Below are 22597 nucleotides of genomic sequence, written 5' to 3'. Positions count from 1 at the left end.
GTATACAAATAGATGTTTGTCTGGCTTGGTCGATACAAACTTTCAATTATTGATTCAATTATTTACGATGGTATAAATGTCAATTTGATATACTCACCTTGACTTTCTGGTTTTTATTTCAAATTGAATTATTGGAACCACCTTGAATTGAAGGGGCATGTTTAAGATTAAAAGAATTTTGTGTCTAAGGAAAGCTAATTTTTTCTAGTTTTCATGGAGATCAAATCTTAACTAATTAATGTATCGTAAATTTGTAATATCGATCGGTCTTATTAAACTTGAGTAATAAGTATATTATAGAATATTTAAATATATAATTTTAATTTGGTAGGTTCAAATTTTAATTTTTATATTTTTCAAATTATGGAATCAAAATGTAACATATATTATAATTTTGGTGATATTTTACGTTATAGCTAAGCTCTGTATTAAATTTAATGAATTTAATTGAAGGCATAAATTGTTAGTTATATCGGACACCGAGAATAATGTAGATTATTATGTATTATGTGGTTTTGATGTTGATTTTCTACCATATTGTAGGTAGTACAACACTCCTACGTAAGGAACCTTGTCGAAGAGGAAGTATTCTCTCACCTTACCTTTTTCTTTTTCCAAAAAAGAAAACAAAGCAAACCATCTATGTGAAGACAAACCACAAACGTTCTAATAAATTCTTTCTCAAAACTAGTATAGATAAATACATTTTTTTCCATAAAGAAGATATTCTCTAATGTATTCCTATAATTGGTTTTCCAAAGTAAAATCAATAGCATCTCCAAACACTATGTTATTGTAATCTATTTAGTAAAGGGCAAGTCAATTAAATTATTATCTTATCTTATTATACCTAACGTGATAAAATAACTCAAAAAGGAATATTCTTTTGTACAAACTTTTTCCTACCTAAGAAATTTTCAAACACTTTTACTGCACAAAAGGTAAGCTCTTTCTAAAAGAATTTAGTTATATACATATTGATGATGCAAAATTTAGCATCTTGATTTGAGAGATCCATGAGTTAAATTTATGAGAGATAATTTAAAAAAAAATAATTTTTCGCTTTTGCAAATTTATAGTTTCTCCCTAATAATAGAAAGACTATTTTTTCTACTTTTTGAAAATATTTTTTAATTTTGGTCAAATCTCAAATGTTAAAAAAAAAATACTTTTAGAATAAAATATAATTTTAAACTTTCTAAAAATTTGACCAAACACTTTAAATTATCTTGAAGTGCAGGTGAAAGTAATTGGCCAAACAGGCTTGTTTTTCTTCTCAAATATTACGAGGAGCGTGAGAACCACTCTCCTTAGCATGACCTTGTTTCGTAAGATAAAACACTTTCCAGATCACGTGCGTTAGACGCTATGAACGACAATCCTCCTTTGCCCGCCCGGACTACACTCCGCTTTTGGAATTCCTATTCAAATAGTAGTACATAATACAATATTCAACTATTTGTACGTCCAATCCAATTTCCGTCAGTATCAATAAACTACTACATCTATTATCTAACACAAACATAATCGCCGGCGAAGAACCGGCTCACGAGTCGTCGACCTCAACTACATACACATACGTATACACGGACTCATAAAATTTGCTTAATTATATCTATCTATATATATATAGAGAGAGAGAACGAGGTTCATATTGCAGAGGAATGGCGATGGTAGACGCGGAGGCGATTGTAAAAGAACTGAGGGAGACGTACGCGAGTGGGAAGACGAAGAACTATGAGTGGAGAGTGTCGCAGTTGAAAGCTCTGTTGAAGATCGCAGAGCATCACGAGAAGGAGATCGTCGATGCTCTTAATTCCGACCTCTCTAAGCCTGAACTTGAATGTTTTGTTCACGAGGTTTCTCTCTCTCTCTCTTTTTCTGTGTGTGTATGGACTTGTAATTTCAATAGAATATAAAGATTTAAGTTATTTACACAGATAAATTTGAATTCTAGCAGTCAACGAATTACATACTAATTGGTTATATTTCACTATGTGAATGGTGGAATGGCAATTCTGAGTTTCTAGAACCTTTTGGTATAATATCGAAACAATAAAGTTGAGGACTGATCGGGAATTCTGAGTTTGCAGCATCTTCCTTACGAATATGAAACATAAAGTTGTAATTGGAATTATGATTACTCTGCTTTTCTCAGATTTGAAACTCTGCGTTTGAATTAAACATCAGATTTTTGAGCACTTGTTTCTTTTTGTCTTTTTTTTTTCCTTCCAAAAATTGGCGACTCTAATATTTCCTTGAACAGTCATATGGAAGGAATTAATCAAACTATCTCAAAAGCCTCAAAAGTTATACTTACAATTTTAGTTTTGGTTTAGTAATTGAAAATTGTACAGGCTATTTTTGTTTGTTGAGTTTTCTCCTGTGTTTAAATTAATTTTGTAAAGTTGGATTTTGTGTCTTCCCTCCCTTTGTAATGAATTATAAGGGTGCATAACTACTTAACAGACTGAGTATTTAGAAGAAAACTAGCACGGAGTATTCTTTTTTCTGGGTTTCAGATTTAGTATCTAGATTTTAGTTAGATAGTCTATTGCAAAATGAGTTCTCTTTTCCTCTTTTCATATTTAGTTTTCTGGAATTGGAGAAGTTTTAAACCATTTAAAAGAGTGATGTTGGGTATTCTGCTTTGCAGAGGGTCATTGGAGTGACATGTATAAGCAAGATAAATAGGTCATTGTTGTTCCTGATGTTGGTCATCTCGAAAGTGTATAGATATCACCAAGATTAGCTTTTGGTTCTTATAATTAGTCCTGGATTTTCTTAGCTATGTCGGACCAGATTTTCTTTTAGTCTTCTAATTCATATATTCTTCTAATGCAGATTTCTATGATGAAAACATCGTGTAAGCATGCATTGAAGCAACTAAAACGGTGGATGAAACCAGAAAAGGTAAAATTTTGTAGCTATTTATAGATATACATTACTTAATTTATCTTGGTTACTAATTAATAGAAGCCCACTGATGCTAACATATGGAAATTACAGGTCAAAACTTCATTAACTACGTTTCCTTCATCAGCTGAAATTGTTCCAGAACCCTTCGGTGTTGTATTGGTCATATCAGCCTGGAACTATCCATTCTGTATGTGAAAAACTGTACATTTATCTCCTTCATAAGTGCGTGTGATTATGTTTCCTTTTATTTTTTCCTTTCAATATACCTGCGCTCAGTCTGTTCTTATTCGCCCTGGTGATGGACGCGTTAAGTCGGGTACGAGGACATGACACTAGATAGGAAGATGTGGAAGTCGGGTATTAGGGTTGTAGGTTAGGAGGTATTTGAGTCGTGCCTTACTTCGTACCATTGTGGGACTAGCCATGTATGATTTTTGTCTAAGATAGCTAGTGTCAATGTTGTGGCTTACTATTTCGCTTTTCAGTGCATGTCCTATTTACCAGCTATCGCTTTTTCTTTGCATCTTTCTTCTAGATTTCATGGTGTTCCTATTGTTCTTTTGATTGTTGTGGTGATACTAATATTTACTAATTTTGTCTCCCTTTGCTTTGCATCCTTCTTCTGGATTTCATGGTGTTTTTATTTATCATATGATTGTTGTTATGAAACTAATATTGTCTCATTTTTGTCATTTTGTCTTTTTGTTTTTTTTTGAGCTGAGGGTCTTTCGGAAACAGCCTCTCTACTCCTTCGGGGTAGGGGTAAGGCCTGCGTAGACAATACCCTCCCCAGACCCCATTAGTGGAATTTTACTGGGTTGTTGTTGTTGTAATATACCTGTAAGCAAGTCTCAAATTAAAAACCAGACTACTCGCTTAACTCTGCAAAAGTTTCTACTATGTTATAAACTTTTATAATCAAGGGTTATGATGTGTCTTTGAAACTAAATAAGCTTATATATGGATGAATAATGTTAATAAATGAGAATGTTAGGATGAATCTTCTTGCTTCTTGTTTTCTCAACTTTAGATCTATATGACTATCGGCGACTCACAATGTGGAGAGAAACATATCCCTCACTTATTTACACTGATAGTCTTTGATTGACAAATCTGTCAATGAAGACTAGGTCATATTTAGTGTAAGAGTTTCACTCTGGTTAAACTACTCTATGCTTGGGGAATCTTAGTAGCTTAGTTGGTTGGCTACCTGAACTTTTGCCTTGTTGGTGAGGGTTCTATTCCCCATCTAGCAATTCCCTCCCCAATTTACCCTTCCCTACCCCCTATGTAGGAAATTTTTTAAAAAAAAAATATTCTATGCTTTTCCTGAATAAAAGGCCAAAAACTAAAGCAGATTCCAGTATATCCTTCTCTGATGCAAGTCTTCCAAAGTGCCTTTGTCCTTGTTCATGGCAAGTTTTCCGTTATCCTTTATCAGTAGTTTACTGCTGATCTCTGATTGTGTTATGATAGATGAGTATATGTTTAGCTGAAAAGTTACAGTACGGATGTATTAATCAGGTATTGATACTATGTTCTTCCCCTCCCCCTTCATTCTATTTCAGTGTTGTCCCTTGATCCAGTGATTGGAGCTATTGCTGCTGGTAATGCTGTAGTTCTGAAACCATCAGAAATAGCCCCAGCTACATCTTCAGTGCTCGCAAAACTTTTAGGGGAGTATATGGATGCCACTGCTATAAGAGTTGTAGAAGGCGCAGTACCCGAGACAACTGCATTACTAGAACAAAAATGGGATAAGATATTTTATACAGGTCTGAAAAATTTCTTTGCTGGTTTACTTTATATCCATATCATTTATAGAATAATATATATGGGAGGATTATTTATAGATGGACAATGGCCCAACTCTGTAGCCGTTTCTGGTAGCAACATAACTTCCTTTTATCTTTTAGGCTTCGGAGACAACTGACTGGTTTGTTAACAATGTGGTAACTTTCCTACAGTGCAATTGACAGGTCGTGATACTTTTGCCTTTACATCACCTATTGTCTAGATAAGACAGAGTATATGCACCACAAACCCGTTAAGGAGAATGAATGTGAAGTAACAGTAGATGGATTGAGGTGCCTAAATACCAATAATTCAGATATCAAAGTTTAGTTTTTCAGGAGAATGACATGGTAGAGGAGCATGAATTACATAGAGAAAAATGAGATGGTCGAAATGGAATGGTGCGATGTGAGCTTCATGTAATAGAAAGATACCTAACTAAGTCAAAGGCAATTTCTATATAAAGGTTGTGACACCAGCAATGTTACATGAGAGTCAATATTAGGTCTCTAAGGTCAATATATTCACAAAAAGAGTGTCCTGGCTTAGCAATGAGTGTCAAAAAATGCGAATGTTAAGGATAGATGTGCTATAAGGTTGGACAATATTAGAAATGACCACATCAGACAAAGGGTGCGAGCAACAGACATAGAGGGTGGTGTTCTGGCTTAGGAATGTCTTATATTGACCTCAAAATACATTGGTCCTTAGGTACAACATTATAATTATTGAAGGTGCTAAAAGGAGACGAGGTGCATATAAAGAAGTTGTTCCAACATACCTAGAATCTCTCTGAATTAATGCAGACTGATTTAAGAACAGAACAATGTAAGCAAACAATCCATAAAAGCAGTAGCAACTTGTTTGGATTATGATTTAGTTGCTATTGTTTCACTTACATTAGGTTTGTGTTGCCAACTTGTACATCAGCGTGGGGACTAAGTATGAGATTTAAAGAACTTCGAGTTTAAAAGAACCCTAATATGTCGTAAAAGACAAATTATTTAATATTAATGCCAACAAATTTACCCGAATTGTGCAAAATCGATTTAAAGGATTCATATAGTCAACCTCGACTAGTTTGAAATTGAGGCTTAGTTGATTCATCGATTGATACTTCACTTATTATCTAATCATAGCAGACTTATGTAGGGAAGGAAGTGTACACTAGATCAAAAATGATAGTTAGAAACTTTGACTGCTATATTTTTGAAATATTATTGAATGTGTATTACTGATACCATTAGATTCATGATATTATTCTTAAATACTTTTATTCCTAAGCTTCACGAGGGGAGGTTACCACCAGGGCTGGGGATCCATTAACTACATGATCAGCGATTATTTTCAAAATTTATCTTAGCCATAAGAGCTTAAACTTATGTATGATCCATATACACATTCCCCTTCCCCCCACAGCAGGGGAAAAGAGACAACAAAAAGCGACATTGTGTTATTGTTAGATGTCATTAATAGTCAGTCTGTCAGTGTGATATTTTCTTCGCCATTTCTAATATTTTTACTTGAAACTTGGTAAAAAAGAAGAGGAACGAGATTGAGATGGACTGCATGTGGGTTTCCATGCAATAATTAGTCTAATCGACTAAAATAGTAGTGGCAGTTAGTTTGTATTGCAACGTTCACAGGCATTAGTAGATATTGTGATTAAGATACTAACTTTGCCAAGTTTTATTTGTAAGACTTATTTGGAGTTGATCTGTTCACTATGATAATAATTAGCAAGTTATATGCTCATGTTATCATTCGCAATCAAACAATTAATACTGTAGGAAATGGAAAAGTTGGACGGATTGTGATGGCGGCTGCGGCAAAGCACTTGACACCTGTGGTTTTGGAGCTAGGTGGAAAATCTCCAGTTATTGTGGATTCAAACATCAATTTGAAGGTAACATTTCTTATTTGCTCTCTAGTCTCTGAGTTGTCAGAACATATATTGCCAAAAATCATAATAATAACCTTCTCATTTTTTCTTTTATATATCAAATTGTTTTTGCTTCAAGGTTGCAGTAAGGCGTATTATTGCTGGCAAGTGGGGCTGCAACAACGGACAAGCTTGTATCTCTCCTGATTATATAATTACTACCAAAGAGAATGCGCCAAAACTGGTGCGTTTTATGAGACCAAGGAGCCTTTATGTCTGACATTATGCAAAATCCTTTACTCATTTGTTTTATATTTGTTCTTTTGATTCCTCTTCTCCAGCTAGATGCCATGAAACTTGAATTGGAGAAATTCTATGGGAAGGATCCACTAAAATCAGGCGATCTGTCTCGCATTGTGAATGCTAACCACTTTCATCGACTATCAAAGTTATTGGATGATAATAAGGTTGTCGATAAGGTAGTTCATGGAGGTCAGAGAGATGAAAATAACTTGTGAGTCGATCACTCTCTCTCCTGTAACATATTATCACAAAGATATCTATGAGATGAGAAATCTTTGTTATTCAACTTCTTTTCCTCATATCAGAAAGATCGCTCCTACAATTCTTCTGGATGTCCCAGAAGATTCTTTAATCATGAAGGAGGAAATATTTGGCCCTCTACTTCTTATTCTCACGGTAAGAACTGCACTGCCTCTAAGAGGTGACTTGTCTTTTGTGCATTCCATTTTGGGAACAAAACAATCGCTGGATAACAATGTCACGCGGTTATGACCTTCTCATGAATGAGATTTCGTCTACAAGTTGGTCATTTTCCAGACCAACTTATTAAATTTCGCGTATTTTCGGTAGTGAAATTCAACAGCAACAAAACTTCTTCAAAAACTGCGAAAATATATTGCTCCTAACTTAATACTCGACCCAGCTCAAATGAGGATAATCTCTTTTGGCATCCTCATGGTAATTATTATGTCATTTCTGCCCATATACTACGAATTACAGCAGATAATTTTAAGCAATAGGTCACTTGTGAGAGCTTAACAGCCAGTTTTAGCTACATTGTTAAGTCTAGAATGACCTACTTCCACCTTTTGAGAATGAACAAAGCTCAGGTGGGAGGTTTGCCGAAAATTCAATCCATAGTCTGCTGACAGTACTATTGTGAAGTTCTTGGCGTGAATAGGTCCTGCTTTTCTTTTGTGCAGGTCAATAAAGTGGAGGAATCTATACAATTCATTAATGCCAGAGAAAAGCCACTCGCAGCATATCTGTTCACAGGCGACAAGAAACTGGAGGAGGAATTCGTCAGGAATATATCAGCAGGGGGTCTGCTGATCAATGACACCACTTTACATGTAATTCTGTCTTTTCCTACTAACCAAACTTTCTATATTGACTTGTGCTAACATGACTTAATATTTTATTTATCAGCTTAGGAGACATGCATTGAGATTATCACATTTATATACTTCAAGTCTTCATGCTGATCTCAAGCTTTCTCAGACTATTATATTTTACAAGCAAATGTGAAATTGTTGATAGTTTGTTTCGATAGCGCTGGGGAGTTTGAGGAAGATTCAAACTGATAATTCGAAAAATTATAACAAGTGGAGGTTAAACTAAGATTTTGGAAGTTGAAAATGAAATAAGAATACAATTTGTGAGGCATTAAGCTTAAAGCAATACTTGAGAGGGAGAGAGAGAAACTATCTTCGGATGAGATTCTTTGAATCTAAAAAAAGTAAAAAGGTAAAAGTAATTTGTGTGTCAAAATGTACTGTGTAGGTGTATCTTAATTATTTGTGGACTTCAAGAAGTTGTTGAGACCGAAGCTAGAGTATCTGAAACATTTCTTAATCACGAATGCTGAGGAGTATCTAAACTGCACGAAATTTTTTGCATTTTAATCGTGTGTGCTGCTGCTGGATTTCATTATTTTGTCTAATCATATAATGCCATAGACCCTTGTTAAATCTATTGATGAACTGTATATTTGAATCATGCAGATTGCTACTTCCACTCTTCCATTCGGAGGAGTTGGGGAAAGTGGAATGGGTTCATACCACGGTAGATTCTCGTTTGAAGCTTTCAGCCACAAGAAGGCTGTTCTGCGTCGCAGTTTTGGTGGGGATGTACCTGCAAGATACCCGCCTTATACACCTGAGAAGGTGCGATTTCTCAAAGCCCTGTTAAATGGAGATATACTCGGGCTGATTCGTGCATTACTTGGGTGGTAAAAGTTCACTCAATTTCAGATAACCCCATGAATTTTTAAGCTAGGATTTCTGGTCCGAGCTTGCTACTATACTTGTAAGCTTTCCATTCATTGGGGATTATCCTAGAAGTAGGTGATCACAGTATTTCCACCCTCCAGGCGTAATTTACCTTCACATTTCAAGTCACTCTCTTATTAATGCATCTCGGGAGAATACTACATATTTATTTTTTCTCGCATAAATGTTAACATTGTTAAATTATTCATAATAATAGAATTTTACATCTCAAATTCCATTATTCTAGTATATTTTGTTGTAATTTTTTCTGCCGTTATGTTTCTTCATACTAGACAGTGCCTATACTGTGACATTGCCAGTATGATCAAGTTTTGATTCCTATTCATCAAACATATTGAGGTTAATGCTAGGTGCCTATTTTACTTAGGGATGACGGTAAGGCCGTAGGTGGATATTATACCCACGTGCATATGCTATTTCTTGCATAAAATGCGTAGTTTTGTTTTATTAATTGATTATCGAAAAATTATCTTGTAATTGTAAGTCCTTTTTTCCACCGTTTTAGATTCTTGATAAAAAGTTTAAGTAATGAAAAATTTGTTATTAAGGTGTCTATCTCTATCAGTTGTAGTTATTAGACAAAGGTACTACTTTGACAGCACTGGTTGACAGATGATGTTGACTGTAAACTTCGTCACTCTATGAATGATGATGAGTTCTTTCAGAACTAGATAGCCACGTAGTTGGGTTATAGAGGGTTTGGCCAACCTTTTAAAGTAAAATGTGTTTGATTAATTAATTTGAAAGATACTTTTAAGCGGCAAGTAAGTAAGTAGTATTTTGTTAAATTTTTAAAAGTGTCTGTAAATATATTTTTCTCAAAAGCGTTTTTGAGAAAAAAAATAGTTTTTACACATCTCAAAAATACTTTTTGTTTTCTTATAAAAGCTTGTCCTAATACCTTAACTTTGGGAAAAAAACACTTCTGGCCACAAAAAGAAATTACTTTTGGCCAAAAAGAAGCATGGTCAAACAGGTTATTAGAGCGGAACTTGAGCAGATCTTTCATCAGAACCCAATTTTTTCATTTATACTTTGCTAGAAATGATCGACTGCTTAAAAATAAGTGAAAAACTAGCTTTTTGTTGTACTTTTTAAGTCATTATACAAGGAGCCAAACCTATAACATATACTACTATAAATCTACTGGAAAGAAGTCTCAAACTCTGGAAAACTCGTGAAGGCATAAAGAGGCTCCATTCTTTTGTTAAGAAAAACCAATCATCATTTTAACAACCTGCATCACACTAATATTCTGTTTTGCTACATCTAATTGCAAATCAAGCCCACCAAAAAAAAAAGAAAAGTTTAACAAGAAGATAAAATGATTAAAGTTCCCTCAACAAGAATCTTCTAAAATCCTGACTACATCAGACCTTTGTTCCTCTGTAAGTTCAGTTGGAAAAGCTACTAAGAAAGTTATAATCAAGTTTCCTCTGTTCCCTTGCTCTTTGGGCTTAGCCATACCTTGTCCTGCTATAATCTTTTCATAACCAGGGTAGATAATATCATCTATGGTTAAGCTCATCTTTTCACCACCCAACAATGGTATGGAAATAGTGCAACCTGTAAGTGCTTTTACCAATGGGATTTCTACTGCCAATTCCAAATTGTCGCCTTCTCTCCTGAAGAGAGGGTGTCGTTTCTCAGCGATCACAAAAATCACATCTGCTGGAGAAGTGCCTGGCCTCTCATTACCTTTGCCTTCAAATGTAATCTTCGTCCCTTTTGTCCAACCTGGCTTCACTTTGATTGTTAGTACCTCCTCTTCTTCTGTTAGCCTGTAAGAAAAAGAACACGGCACATCCTCAGGCGAATAATTTAAGATTTAATTCCCATATTTGTTTTTCACTTACCAGGAGGAAGCTACATATTAGCTACCTCATTTTGGACAGTTAGTAAATAGTACTACTAGTTAACCCATATTGTCACACAACTTTAAACTTATTGGTGTAACGAATAGTCAATAGGCAGTCCGGTGCATTAATCCCGCTATGCACGGGGTAGGGGAAGGGTCAGACCATAATGGGTATTATGTATACAACCTTACCTTGCATTTCTGCAAGAGGTTGTTTCCGTGTAACAAACTGTCAATGTCGTTTAGTGAGAAAGTAAATACTTACTTCTTGCTTTTAAATTCAGCATTTATTCCTTCATTGTTGCAAGGGAAATTCTTTTGAAGAATAACTAATTCCATTAAAGGGGCTTCTAGAAAAGCTAATAAGTTAGAAAATAGCAAATAAAATGCCAAAAGAGAAGTAAACTCTTACCTAATATCTGTAACAGTATCTCTTGTGACCTTCATCTTCTTAACGCACCCAAAGCACAATTCTTCTAGGGTACATTCAAGTGTCTCTTCCATAGGTGGGGGTTTTACCAATCCGGTCGAGCTGGAAAACATTATAGGAGTTGAGCTCCTCCGGCTGGCATTACGCGAAAACGACGCTGGTAATGCCGTTGAGGCTGCAGCGGGTGCTTCGCTTCTATTCTGAAGGCTTGCACTCCGCAAAAAGGATTTCGGAACTGAATGAGTACTGTCAACTCTATCATGAGTACGGCTAGCATTACGCGATAGCGTGCACGCCAATGCTGGTCCACTGCCACTACCACCACCACCGCCACCACTGACATTACTTGAAGGAACAAAGTTATGATGTTTTCCGCTTGTTGTCCGAAAAATTCGTGATATCGTCCTGGAGAGGCGAGAAGGGCTGGTGTTTCTTGAACCGGGAGGACTTGAAATGGGAGAACTTGTGTAGTAATAATGTTCGTTGTTTCGGTGGTTATTATTAAGTCCGCCTCCTTTGGGTACTCCTTCATTGTGGTTATATCTCAATTCTTCAACGTCATTTATGGTTTCATCAAAACTACTTTTCTTTATACTAACCTGCAATTTGGTTATTCAAAGATTTCATATTGTACCTCAAAATTTTCATGCATCCATGCATGTATCAGAAATATGTTCTTTAGATACTTTTTATGTGACAATTTTTTACGATTTTCCAAACAGATACAACAATAAGTACCCTTACATCCTAATCAAGTTAGGGTTGGTCATATGAATCATCAATAATCATATTATTCCATTTAAGTTCATCTTACACCAATATCATATAAAAATAAAAATAAAAATAGATCTATCCTTTTCCAATTGTTATGAAAAAATAACCTACAAAAATTGAGTCTCGTGAACAGACCGTGTCACATAGATTGAGAAAGGAGGATATTTTAATTAAATCTTTTAAATTGATCATTTTCCTTCTGAAAATTTTAATTTTTAGAGTTTATATACTTTTCAACCCTAAATAATTTGAATGAATATACACATACATATATATATATATATATATATATATATATATATATCAATGTACCTTGTGATCTGGGAGGATATTGGATTTGGGCTTTTGATCTTTATTATGGGGTTGTTGAGTCTTGTTCTTAGGAGATAAAATGCGGTCAGGGGAGAATCTGGAGACGAAGGATTTGCAAACTTTACAGACACTTCCAAAGCCAAAACTGCTGCAAAACTCATGAGATGTGGCCCGTGAATGATCTGCCATGGAACAAACCAACACACACAGAGAAAACAATTGAGAAATTACACAGAGAGAGATAGGGAGAGACAAAGAGAGGTCGGGTCTAATCTTAGAACGGATGGTTAATTATTGGCCAAAATTGTAAAGCGTTTTAATAGCTAAGATTAGTTGAAGTTTAATTTTTTATTTTCATAGTCAAAACTTCTTAAGCTTAAAAGACTGAACTTCATTTTCTATCATTTTCTAATCCAATATAAAACTGCCAAGTTACTATATACTGTGGCTCACTATTTTAATTAGCTAAGTTTACAGGGTAAAATATGCTATGACACGTGGCCGTCCGAGAAAGGGACACGTGGAACCCAAGACAAGGGGATGCCTAAAGACCGAAGGCAACTGTTTCGTTTGTCACCGGAAAGAATAACGCTCATAAAGATATGATAAATGCTCTTCTCCCAGTAGCATTTAATAGAGAATATTACATGACATTAAGAGCAGTTACCCGTTACAAGGAATTTGACATTTATGTTCACCGTTATATCTTCATCAATGCCCCTCATAATTGGCATTAAAGAATGGCACGACCCTAGGACCTTCTTCATAGCTATAAATAGTGAGCTCAATTGTCATTGTAAAGGACACGAATTTTCTGTCAAACTTATGCTATACTCTATACAAAGCTCAATCCAATCTTATCTTCTTATTTCTTGATTTCTTTGTTGTTGTGCCTGGAAACCCTGTTCCCGGAATTGTTTCTTCTATATCCTAAGGCTAAGTATTGTGTAATTCTTCGATTATTTATTTATTTCAGGATCGAATTAATTTACTTATCTAGAAACCACGTATAAATTCAATTGTACCATTTTACGGGTAAACAGTTTGGCGCCCACCGTGGGGCCTAGATAGCCATATGATTAAATTGATCCTTGTCTTTTTGACTAACGTGTTTTGATTGTTTTTGTCTTAGAAAAGATCATAAGACATGGCAGATAACACTGTTAACGACATACACAACCCCAAGATCCGAGGGGATCAGCCTCATTCGAGGACTCAATCAGTGACACCTATAATAAGGGGAGTGCGCTACACCAGTACATGACAGGAAGTATCCTCGACATGTTCATGGGACCACTCCCGATGACGCTGATGAGGAGCATGTCATCGACGCGGTAAGGTCCTTCCAAGAGCAACATGCGATCATTCTAGGCCACCTCACACGACAGGATAAAGTTATGATGGAGTTGAAGCAAGCGATGTTGGGAGCTTCAAATAATGCAAACAAACGAGATCCGATTCCTCTCGGGGTTCCCACAAATCAAACGACACGGAGGATCAACAACAACACTCTCAGGGTGAAATTGGCTCCGATGGGGAAGGGGGGAACATATACGGCCTCAACAACGAGAATGATCCTTTCAAGAATGAACTTTTACGGTTCATGAGGGAAGTGAATGCCCGCATTGACCAGATCCCTGGAGCGCCACCAGTGTTGAAAGGTCCGGACTCAAAAAAGTATACTCAATTGTCGTATAAGCCAAGTGCTGCACCAGAGTTAATCCTGAAGCGGCTCAAAATGCATGAAGTGCCAAAGTATGACGGAACTTCAGACCCCCAGGAGAATATTACCACCTACACAATGGCGATAAAAGAAATGATTTAGTCTCTCACGAAATTGAATCTGTGCTGCTGAAGAAATTTGGAGAAACCCTCACGAGGGGAGCCTTGAAATAGTATTCGTTGTTACCAGAGCATTCCATAGATTCCTTTGAAATGCTTGCGGATTCTTTCATCAAGGCTCATGCCAGGATAAGAAAAGTACAGGCTCGAAAGGCCGGCATATTCAGAATTCGCAAGGAGAGTCCGAGCTGCTACGAGAGTTCGTTACCTGATTCTAGAAGGAAAGAATGTTGCTCCCGGATGTCCCGGATGAATGGGAGGCTAAGGTGTTCACCAAGGGATTGAATCCGAGGAGTTCATAAGCTTTCCGGAAATTGAAGGAAAACCTACTCGAGTTTCAAGCAGCGACCTGAGCGGATGTCCACAACCGGTACGAATAAAAAATAAGGATTGAAGATGATCAGGTTGGTTTTTTGTCGTCGACCAAAGGACGAGAAAAGAACATAGAAAAATTAAAGGATGATTATGACGCGGACCTGCGAACTTCGAGGGGCCGATTTTTGCCCTATGAACGAACTGAAGGCCGCAATAGAGGTTTTCGGATAGCGGACAGGTTCACCGTTGATAGGAGGACTGATCGCGATAAGAATAATCGATCACTGCAGGATAAAGAAGTGGCAGGATCGCGGAATCCTTCTTACCCCAAATTATCAGAATACAACTTCAACGTCAGTATAGTGGAGTTGGTATCAGCCATGAGAAACATCAAAGAAGCACAGTTCCCAAAACCGATGAGATCTGATTCCAGCCAGAGGGATCCCAACTTGTGGTGTAAATACCACAGGACGAATGGCCACCAGACAAGGGACTGTCGACATCTCCGGGAAGAAGTGGCAACATTACTGAAGAATGGTCACCTATGAGAATTCTTGAGTGACCAAGCTAAGAACAATTATGGTCGTAACCGAGACAACATGAAACCCTCGAAAGCAGGAGAAGATTCCCCGTGTCAAACAATCAACATGATTTTCGGAGGGAACGATATTAATGGGGTCACCTTTTCAGCAACAAAGAAGACGAAAGTATCAATAACACATAACAAAGGCTTCGGGAAGAAGATATCACTTTTACAGAGGAGGACGCAGACGGATTGCTGCTACCACACAACGACGCACTGGTAATTTCTTTAAATGTGCTAGATTTTAAGATTAAACGTGTTCTAGTGGATCCAGGGATTTTGGCTAATATCATACAATGGAGATTATTGGAGCAAGCTAAACTAACCAGAAGTATTATTCCGACCACAAAGCTCCTCGCCGGATTCAACCTCGCAAGTGTGACAACTCGGGGAGAAATTTTATTACTCACAAACACTGAAGGAGTAATGAAAACAACTCTTTTCGAAGTGGTAGATGGTAATATAGGATACTACATCATTTTGGGAAGGCCATGGTTGCACGATATGAAAGTTGTACCATCAACGTACCATCAATTCCTGAAGTTTCCAATGCCCGAGGGAATTAAGCATATAAGGGGTGACCAACCGGCAGCAAGGGAGATGAATGAAATTGCGGTCTCAAGTAGCAAAGGAAAGGAACATGTGGCATAGCAATTACAGGGATCGGCACCTACTCCTAAACTATATGAAGTTAGCCAGCGTCGGAAAATTATAAGGTGCCGGGATATTTCCAAGTTCCAGAAGAGACCGATGCAATAAAGTCCACAACGAAAGAGCTGCAGCAAGTGGCATTGTTTGAAGAATTCCTAAAAAGGAAATTCCACTTGGGGATAGGACTGCACCCAGAACTCAGGTCCGATTTCATTAAATTCCTTACATCTAACACCAATTGTTTTGCATAGTCGCATGAAGATATGACAGGCATCCTGACAGAGGTAGTCATACACAAATTAAGCTTGGATCCTAACATACCTCCGGTAAGACAAAAGAAGCGCCCGATCGCCGAAGCCAGGAATAAATTCGTCAAAGAAGAGGTAACCTGCTTACTTAATATCAGTTTGATTCGAGAGGTAAGATATCCAGAGTGGCTAGCTAATGTAGTAGTAGTTTCTAAGAAAAAATATTAAGTTTCATATGTGTGTATATTATAAAGATCTTAACAAGACATGCCCGAAAGACTCGTTCCCACTACCAAACATCGATCAAATGATTGATGCCACGACCGGGCATGAATTAATGAGTTTCCTCGATGCTTATTCCGGGTACAACCAAATTAAGATGAACCTAAAAGATCAGGAAAAAACTTCGTTTATAACGAATTTTGATATATATTGTTACAATGTGATGCCATTCGGGTTGAAAAATGCCGAAGCCACTTATCAACGGCTCGTGAACAAGATGTTTGAAAATCAAATAGGAAAAACTATGAAAGTTTATATAGACGATATACTCGTTAAGTCTTCAAATGCGGGTGATCATCTTAAACATATGCAAGAAACTTTCGACATCCTAAGGAAGCATAATATGAAACTTAATCCCGAGAAATGCGTGTTCGGGGTCAGCTATGGTAAGGTTATGGGATTTCTGGTATCACAAAGGGGGATTGTGGAAAACCCCGATAAGATCAAGGCCATAGAATATATCTCGGACCAACTATCAAATCCGAAGGAAGTCCAAAGGCTTACAGGGAGATTGGCAGCTTTGAGCAGATTCATTTTCCGGTCGTTAGAAAAGTGTCATCATTTCTTCGCACTGCTCAAAAAGAAAAATAGTTCCGATTAGACCCCGGAGTACCAGCAGGCTTTGAGGGATTTAAAGAAGTACTTTTCAAGTCCTCTATTGCTTTCAAAACCAAAAGAAGGGGAAACGTTGCTGGTTTACCTCGTGGTCTCGGAAGTTGCGATAAGTGTGGTTTTAGTCAGAGAGGACGAAGGTACGCAATCTCCCATTTATTATGTTAGTAAAATTTTAACGGGAGCAGAAACTCGTTACCCACATTTAGAAAAACTAGCCTTATCTCTCGTAGTCGCTGCTGGGAAGCAGAGGCCCTACTTCCAATGCCACCCGATAGCTGTGGTGTCTACTTTTCCTTTGCGGAATATCCTCCATAAACCCGATCTCTCGGGTAGATTGGCCAAATGGGCTGTCGAAATGAGTGAATTCGACATAGAGTATAAGCCGAAGACTGCAATTAAGTCGCGAGTCTTGGTTAACTTCGTGGCTGATTTCAGTCCGAGATTATTTCCTCTGGCAACCAAGGAAGCAGTAATAGTGTCGGAATCGACATTAGGTGTTTGGACCTTATTTACGGATGGAGCTTCCAACGTAAAAGTATCCAGGCTCGGTATAGTCTTAATACGCCTTCGGGGGAAACCCTAAAGCAAGCCATTAGGACGGTTCATTTAACTAACAATGAAGCAGAGTATGAAGCCTTGATTGCAAAACTTGAGTTGTCCCGGGGACTTGACTCCGAGGTCATTGAAATCAAATGCGACTCACAACTGGTAGTAAATCAGGTCTACGGGATCTTCGAGACCAAAGAGGAGCTCATGCAACAATACGTAGTAAAGGTTCAAGCTATGCTGGCACGATTCCGAGAGTGGTCAATTACTCATATCCCAAGGGAAGAAAACGTAGAAGAAGATGCATTGGCAAACCTAGGATCATCAACAGAAATAAAGGGATAGGAGTCCAGGACGGTAGTTCAACTGATGAACTCAGTCTTGGATACAGATGGTTACTACGAGGTAAATTCAACTAATCTGGTCTGGGACTGGAGGAATGAAATTATCGATTATCTCGAACATGGGAAGCTACCTGAAGACCCCAAAATATCCCGGGCAATGTGCCCTAAAGCAGCGTGATATAGCTTCAAGGGAGGCCAATTGTATAGAAAATATTTTCAAGGCCCGCTGGCCCGATGCAGAAGAGTGTCTGAAGCTAACTACGTCATGAGAGAGTTTCACGAAGTGATATGCGGCAACCACTCGGGCGCAGATTCCTTAGTGCTGAAGTTGGTAAAGGCAGGATATTACTGGACCCACATGGAACAAGACGCCAAGGACTTCGTACGAAAATGTGATAAGTGTTAACGCTACACTCCACTAGTGCATCAACCGGCAAAACCCTTACATTCATTCCTATCTCCTTGGTCGTTCATGAAATGGGGGATGGACATCGTCAGACCACTAGCACCGGCTCCCGAAAAGGTAAGATTTCTTTTAATTTTGACTGACTATTTTTCTAAGTGGGTAGAAGCAGGTCCTTATCAGAAAATCGGTGAACGCGAAGTGGTGAATTTCTTGTGGGAAAATATAATTTGCAGGTTCGGAAGCGACAATGTGCCACAGTTTATCGGCACAAAAATTACAAAGTTCCTCGAAGATTTAAAATAAAGAGGATCACATCTTCACCCTATCATCCGAGCGCAAACGGTCAAGAGGAGTCGACGAACAAAGTGATTATTCAAAACCTCAAGAAAAGGTTGGAAGCAACTAAAGAAAACTGGCCCGAGGAATTACCTGGAGTTCTATGGGCATACCGAACTACGGCCAAGTCGAGCACAGGGGAAACTCCTTTTTCCCTCGTGTACGGTGCAGAAGCTTTAATCCCGGTAGAAGTAGGGGAATCCACCTTGAGATCCTTCCAAACAGATGAAGAATCAAACAACGAAGCAATGCTAGTCAACTTGGAACTGCTCGATGAACGCAGGGACTTGGTGCATGTAAGAATGGTAGCTCAAAAGCACAGAATGAAGCGGTATTATAATCGAAGAGCCAACCTCCGCTATTTAAAAGTAGGAAACTTGGTACTAACGAAAGTTACTCACAACACCCAGGAGCTCAACGCCGGGAAGCTAGGTCCAACGTGGGAAGGTCCCTACCGAAATTCAGCTATCACTGGAAAAGGTTCATACGGGTTAGAAAACCAAAATGGAGAAAAGTTGACCAACAATTGGAACGTGGCACACCTCAAAAGATATTATTGTTGATGAACATTATCTGATCAGAAAGTATGTGCTGCACTCTTTTTCCCTTCATTCAATTTTTGTCCCAATTGGATTTTTCTAGCAAGTTTTTTAACGAGGCAGCAACATAAAACATACTACGAAGACAGAAGCAATAAGACCTTTAATAGCAAGGCACAAAAGCAAAGATCCACTTGGGGGTGGTTAGATAATCTTTTGCTTTATAGCAGATTCCCACCTGGAAGTTGATTTGCTATTGAGCAAAGGTTACCTGATCGTTCACAAATACAAACCACTAGAGGGTTGTCAGATAGTCCTTCGTTTGATAACATAAATTCCTAAGGGGAAGTAAAGTGTGTTACCAAGTTAAGGATTATCTAGCAATGAATTAGTGGAATCTTCAAAGATACAAGACTTCCAGTGTTCCAATTCACACTCTTCGCATTAGAACACTGGGGGGATGATATGAGGATACGGTAACAAAAAATTGGAAATATAATTACATCATCGGGACCAGGGACTGCACGATCAGCCCCGTAGAAATAAGTTGTACAAGTTAGCCACAAGTAATGGCAATTTCTTTTTAGCATAGCAAATACTTATGTAGTTTTTGAAAATAAAAGGAATAAAATGAAATCCTTTTATTTTTATCTTGTTTTTCGTCTGAACGATAAATTAACTTTGTTATTTGAAAGTTAAACAAGTACTTCAAATGCTAGTGCCATAACGAACAGGAGGCGTCCTCTTCAAGAACATCATAAACATAAGAGTGCCCTCTCTTATAAAAACCATCAAGTTAAAGGGTTGGTTTCGGAAGAATTTATGTCCAGAATCAAAAATGCCTTCGGGGAAAGATACACCTGAAGCCGTATATGAAAAGACGCAAAAAGTAAACTTGCGCAAATACTTATCAAAGCCCTCACGAAAAAGGGCTGATGCCCCAAGCCAAAAATGCTTACAGGGATAATACACTCAAAAGTTTCACATAGTAAGACGTAAAAAGGTTTGAGCAAAATTCTTGCATAAATATTCTAATGAGAAGAAGACTCAAACAATATTTGAACAAAAGATGTTTTTATTTACAAAAACATGTCAAAATGGCACAGTTACGAGAATTGGAAAAAGAAAAGAAACAGCTAAACTGCAGTATCTCTCGAACCAGGAGGAAGAAAAGTGTCTGCGCCCCCGGGATAAGTAGACAAACCCACCAGAGGCTTAACATTTTTACCAGTTTGGCCTTCAATATCATCATCCTTCGATTCTTCTTCAGTTCCCTAAAACTCGGAACCGAAACCAGAAGGACCAGGTGCATCAGGCCTCGCTGGGTGATGGTAGGCTATAATCCCATATTTTAGTCATTTATTACACTCTAATTCACTGCACTTTACTTATGTTGAGCTTTAATTGGTAGTGTTTTTCACTTATTATGTGTTTTATACCTTGAAGGAGTGATTCCGAGTTATGTAGATATTGTGGAGATAATTCAAGCTATTTGGAGCTTTGAAGTATGATTAGAAGCCCAAGCAATTAAGCCAGGATCACGTTCGGGGTTCGAAAAACTAGTCTGGATGTCAAAAATTTGAAAAACTCATTTCTGGCCAAAATTTGCACTACCGCCCCGCGGCATGCCTCTCGGGGCGACATTGCAAAAAGTGGCCAGAAATCATATTTTGGCACGTTCTGGAATTTCCTACATGCGCGCGGCATGCGGCGCGGTAACCCAAAAATTCTAGAGTGACTTCCCAATTCCGCTAAAAATGATAATTTCATCCGAGGATTATTTGGGGATGGCTTAAATACACGGAAAAACACTATTTTCGACACTTTTGACAGATTTTCGACCTAAGGAGGCCAAGGAGGCTAAGGAGGAGTTGGAAGAACACAAGCACAAGAATTTCATCATTCCTTCCTCACTCAAGATCCGGGTTTGGATTGAATCTATGTTTTCCTATACTTTAATTATATTTGTGAAGAACTTATCCATGTCTATGGAGTAGATCCTTTTGGGTTTTGATAGATTTGGTGTATTGCTGATTGTTTGTGGATTATAACTCTATTTTTTATGTAGTTGAATCGTTTTTGAAAGATTTAATTGTTACATCTATATTCACTTGTTCTTGTAAGTGAAAGAGGCATAACTTGTGATATCTTTGCATTATATTGTTGGTTGAGTTCATAGACTCTTCTAAGTAATCAAAAGAGGCTAGTTGAATCATTGATTAGACCTAGTTAGGATAATAATCGAAGGAGGTTTTCCTAAAGACTGATCCACTACGAATTCTTGCATATCTTCGCAGTGCTTAAATTGGTTCATATTGAGAGGTTGGGACTTAATCGAGAGAGGAGTTTCTACTAAATAATTATACTGATAATTAAGTGAATTCGAGAGACTCACTTGAATATTAGAAGTGAATTATCTAGAGTTAAATCATAGACAATTATCTTGCACCTATCCTATCAAAATCTCATTTTCTCCCACTTTGCTTAGTCCTTGCTTTTGTTATTAGTAAATTAGCTCTAGATTCTTAATTAATTTTAGTATTAACCACATAAATCTTAACTGTTAATTCTCCTGGATAGCACTCTAGCTACAAACTATGATAATACTGTTTAACTCCAATCCATGTGGACACGATATTATACTATACTATCTTTGACTAGCGAGCATAATTTAAGTGTGTGTTTTGCGCTCGTCACTGGTTGTCCACTTTTAGCAGCTAACTCAAGCTCGTTGGCCTTACCAATTTCAGCATCAAAATCAATAACACCAGCTTTGGCCTCTTCCAAGTTTTTTCTCCTCATGTTGTACATCGCGTAAGTTTTCCCAACAACGAGGGAAGCCGCTCGGCGCTTGAGTTCTTCTTTGAGTTGTGTTACCTCGGCAGAAAGGTTTTTCCTGGCGGACCTAGCAGATTTGAGGCTAACATCAAGGTCGCAGATAGCTGAACTAAAAAGCCTATTATGCTCGATAGGTCTCTTTTACTTCTCTTCCAGTTTGCGTGTTTTGCCTCCACAACAATAAGCTCTTCAATTTTGGAGTTCAAGGCTGCCACTAAGTTAATCATTGTTTCAGCGGAGGCAGCCTCGCGTTCGATTGCAGCAAGAACGGTGTTATGGACTTCAACCTATTTGGCCCTGATTTTGTCAAATCGAACACTCAGCGGGCTAATTTCTTGGCTAAGGGTTACCACTTCTTGCTCACTTTGCTGTAAACGATTTTCCAATACAACAACCTCAGCATCTTTGGCTTCCAGTTCCGAAAGGCGAGCGACATATTGCTCCTGCTCTGCCAAAAGTTGATCCCGTGCGGAGGTAATCTCTTCCTTTTCACGAATCAACCTCTGAAGGCCCTCGAAAGCAAGAAAGTTGGCCTACAAAGTAAGTAGGGTAAAATTCAGGATATGTTCACACTAGAAGAAGTAATAAAGAAAGAAAGGAACGTATCGATGTGGCGTTATGCATGGCGTTGTTTAACAAACACTCTCCCGAGAGTACCTGAATCTTTTCCCAGTCTTTCTAGCAAGCTCCACCGGCCGAGATAGCAAGTTGCATCTGGTAGAGACCGAAAGAGTAACGTTCCTTCTCCTTTGTGGATCTTCAGAAGGG

At 37.8% G+C, this 22597-nt stretch overlaps 2 protein-coding genes across 2 annotated transcripts; one reads left to right on the top strand and one right to left on the bottom strand.

The window, feature by feature from the left end:
• The first annotated feature begins 1469 nt into the window (after nt 1-1469).
• Nucleotides 1470-9125, top strand: LOC104089966 (aldehyde dehydrogenase). Its single transcript, XM_009594992.4, has 10 exons — nt 1470-1859; nt 2845-2913; nt 3010-3106; nt 4488-4694; nt 6504-6619; nt 6735-6839; nt 6937-7109; nt 7204-7294; nt 7822-7971; nt 8623-9125. Exons 1-10 carry the CDS (start codon nt 1665-1667, stop codon nt 8851-8853), a joined length of 1434 nt encoding a protein of 477 aa, XP_009593287.1. The 5' UTR covers nt 1470-1664; the 3' UTR covers nt 8854-9125.
• Nucleotides 9126-9973: 848 nt separating this feature from the next.
• Nucleotides 9974-12640, bottom strand: LOC104089965 (uncharacterized). Its single transcript, XM_009594991.4, has 3 exons — nt 12285-12640; nt 11181-11797; nt 9974-10691 (listed from the first exon to the last, which is right to left on the bottom strand). The coding sequence occupies exons 1-3, from the start codon at nt 12471-12473 to the stop codon at nt 10250-10252; spliced, it is 1248 nt and encodes a 415-aa protein (XP_009593286.1). The 5' UTR covers nt 12474-12640; the 3' UTR covers nt 9974-10249.
• Between the last annotated feature and the right edge of the window lie 9957 nt (nt 12641-22597).

The sequence above is a fragment of the Nicotiana tomentosiformis genome, chromosome 6 (genome assembly GCF_000390325.3).
Source record: "Nicotiana tomentosiformis chromosome 6, ASM39032v3, whole genome shotgun sequence".
Taxonomy (NCBI): domain Eukaryota; kingdom Viridiplantae; phylum Streptophyta; class Magnoliopsida; order Solanales; family Solanaceae; genus Nicotiana; species Nicotiana tomentosiformis.
Note: the sequence above shows the minus strand (reverse complement) of the source record. Positions and strands in the feature narration are given on the sequence as shown.

Coding starts and splice junctions, on each gene's coding strand:
- LOC104089966 (XM_009594992.4), top strand. CDS start 1,665: ATGGCGATGGTAGACGCGGAGGCGATTGTAAAAGAACTGAGGGAGACG. Junction 1,860..2,844: donor TTGAATGTTTTGTTCACGAG/GTTTCTCTCTCT, acceptor CTTCTAATGCAG/ATTTCTATGATGAAAACATC. Junction 7,295..7,821: donor CTCTACTTCTTATTCTCACG/GTAAGAACTGCA, acceptor TCTTTTGTGCAG/GTCAATAAAGTGGAGGAATC.
- LOC104089965 (XM_009594991.4), bottom strand. CDS start 12,473: ATGGCAGATCATTCACGGGCCACATCTCATGAGTTTTGCAGCAGTTTT. Junction 11,798..12,284: donor ATATCCTCCCAGATCACAAG/GTACATTGATAT, acceptor ACCAAATTGCAG/GTTAGTATAAAGAAAAGTAG. Junction 10,692..11,180: donor GATACTGTTACAGATATTAG/GTAAGAGTTTAC, acceptor TTTTTCTTACAG/GCTAACAGAAGAAGAGGAGG.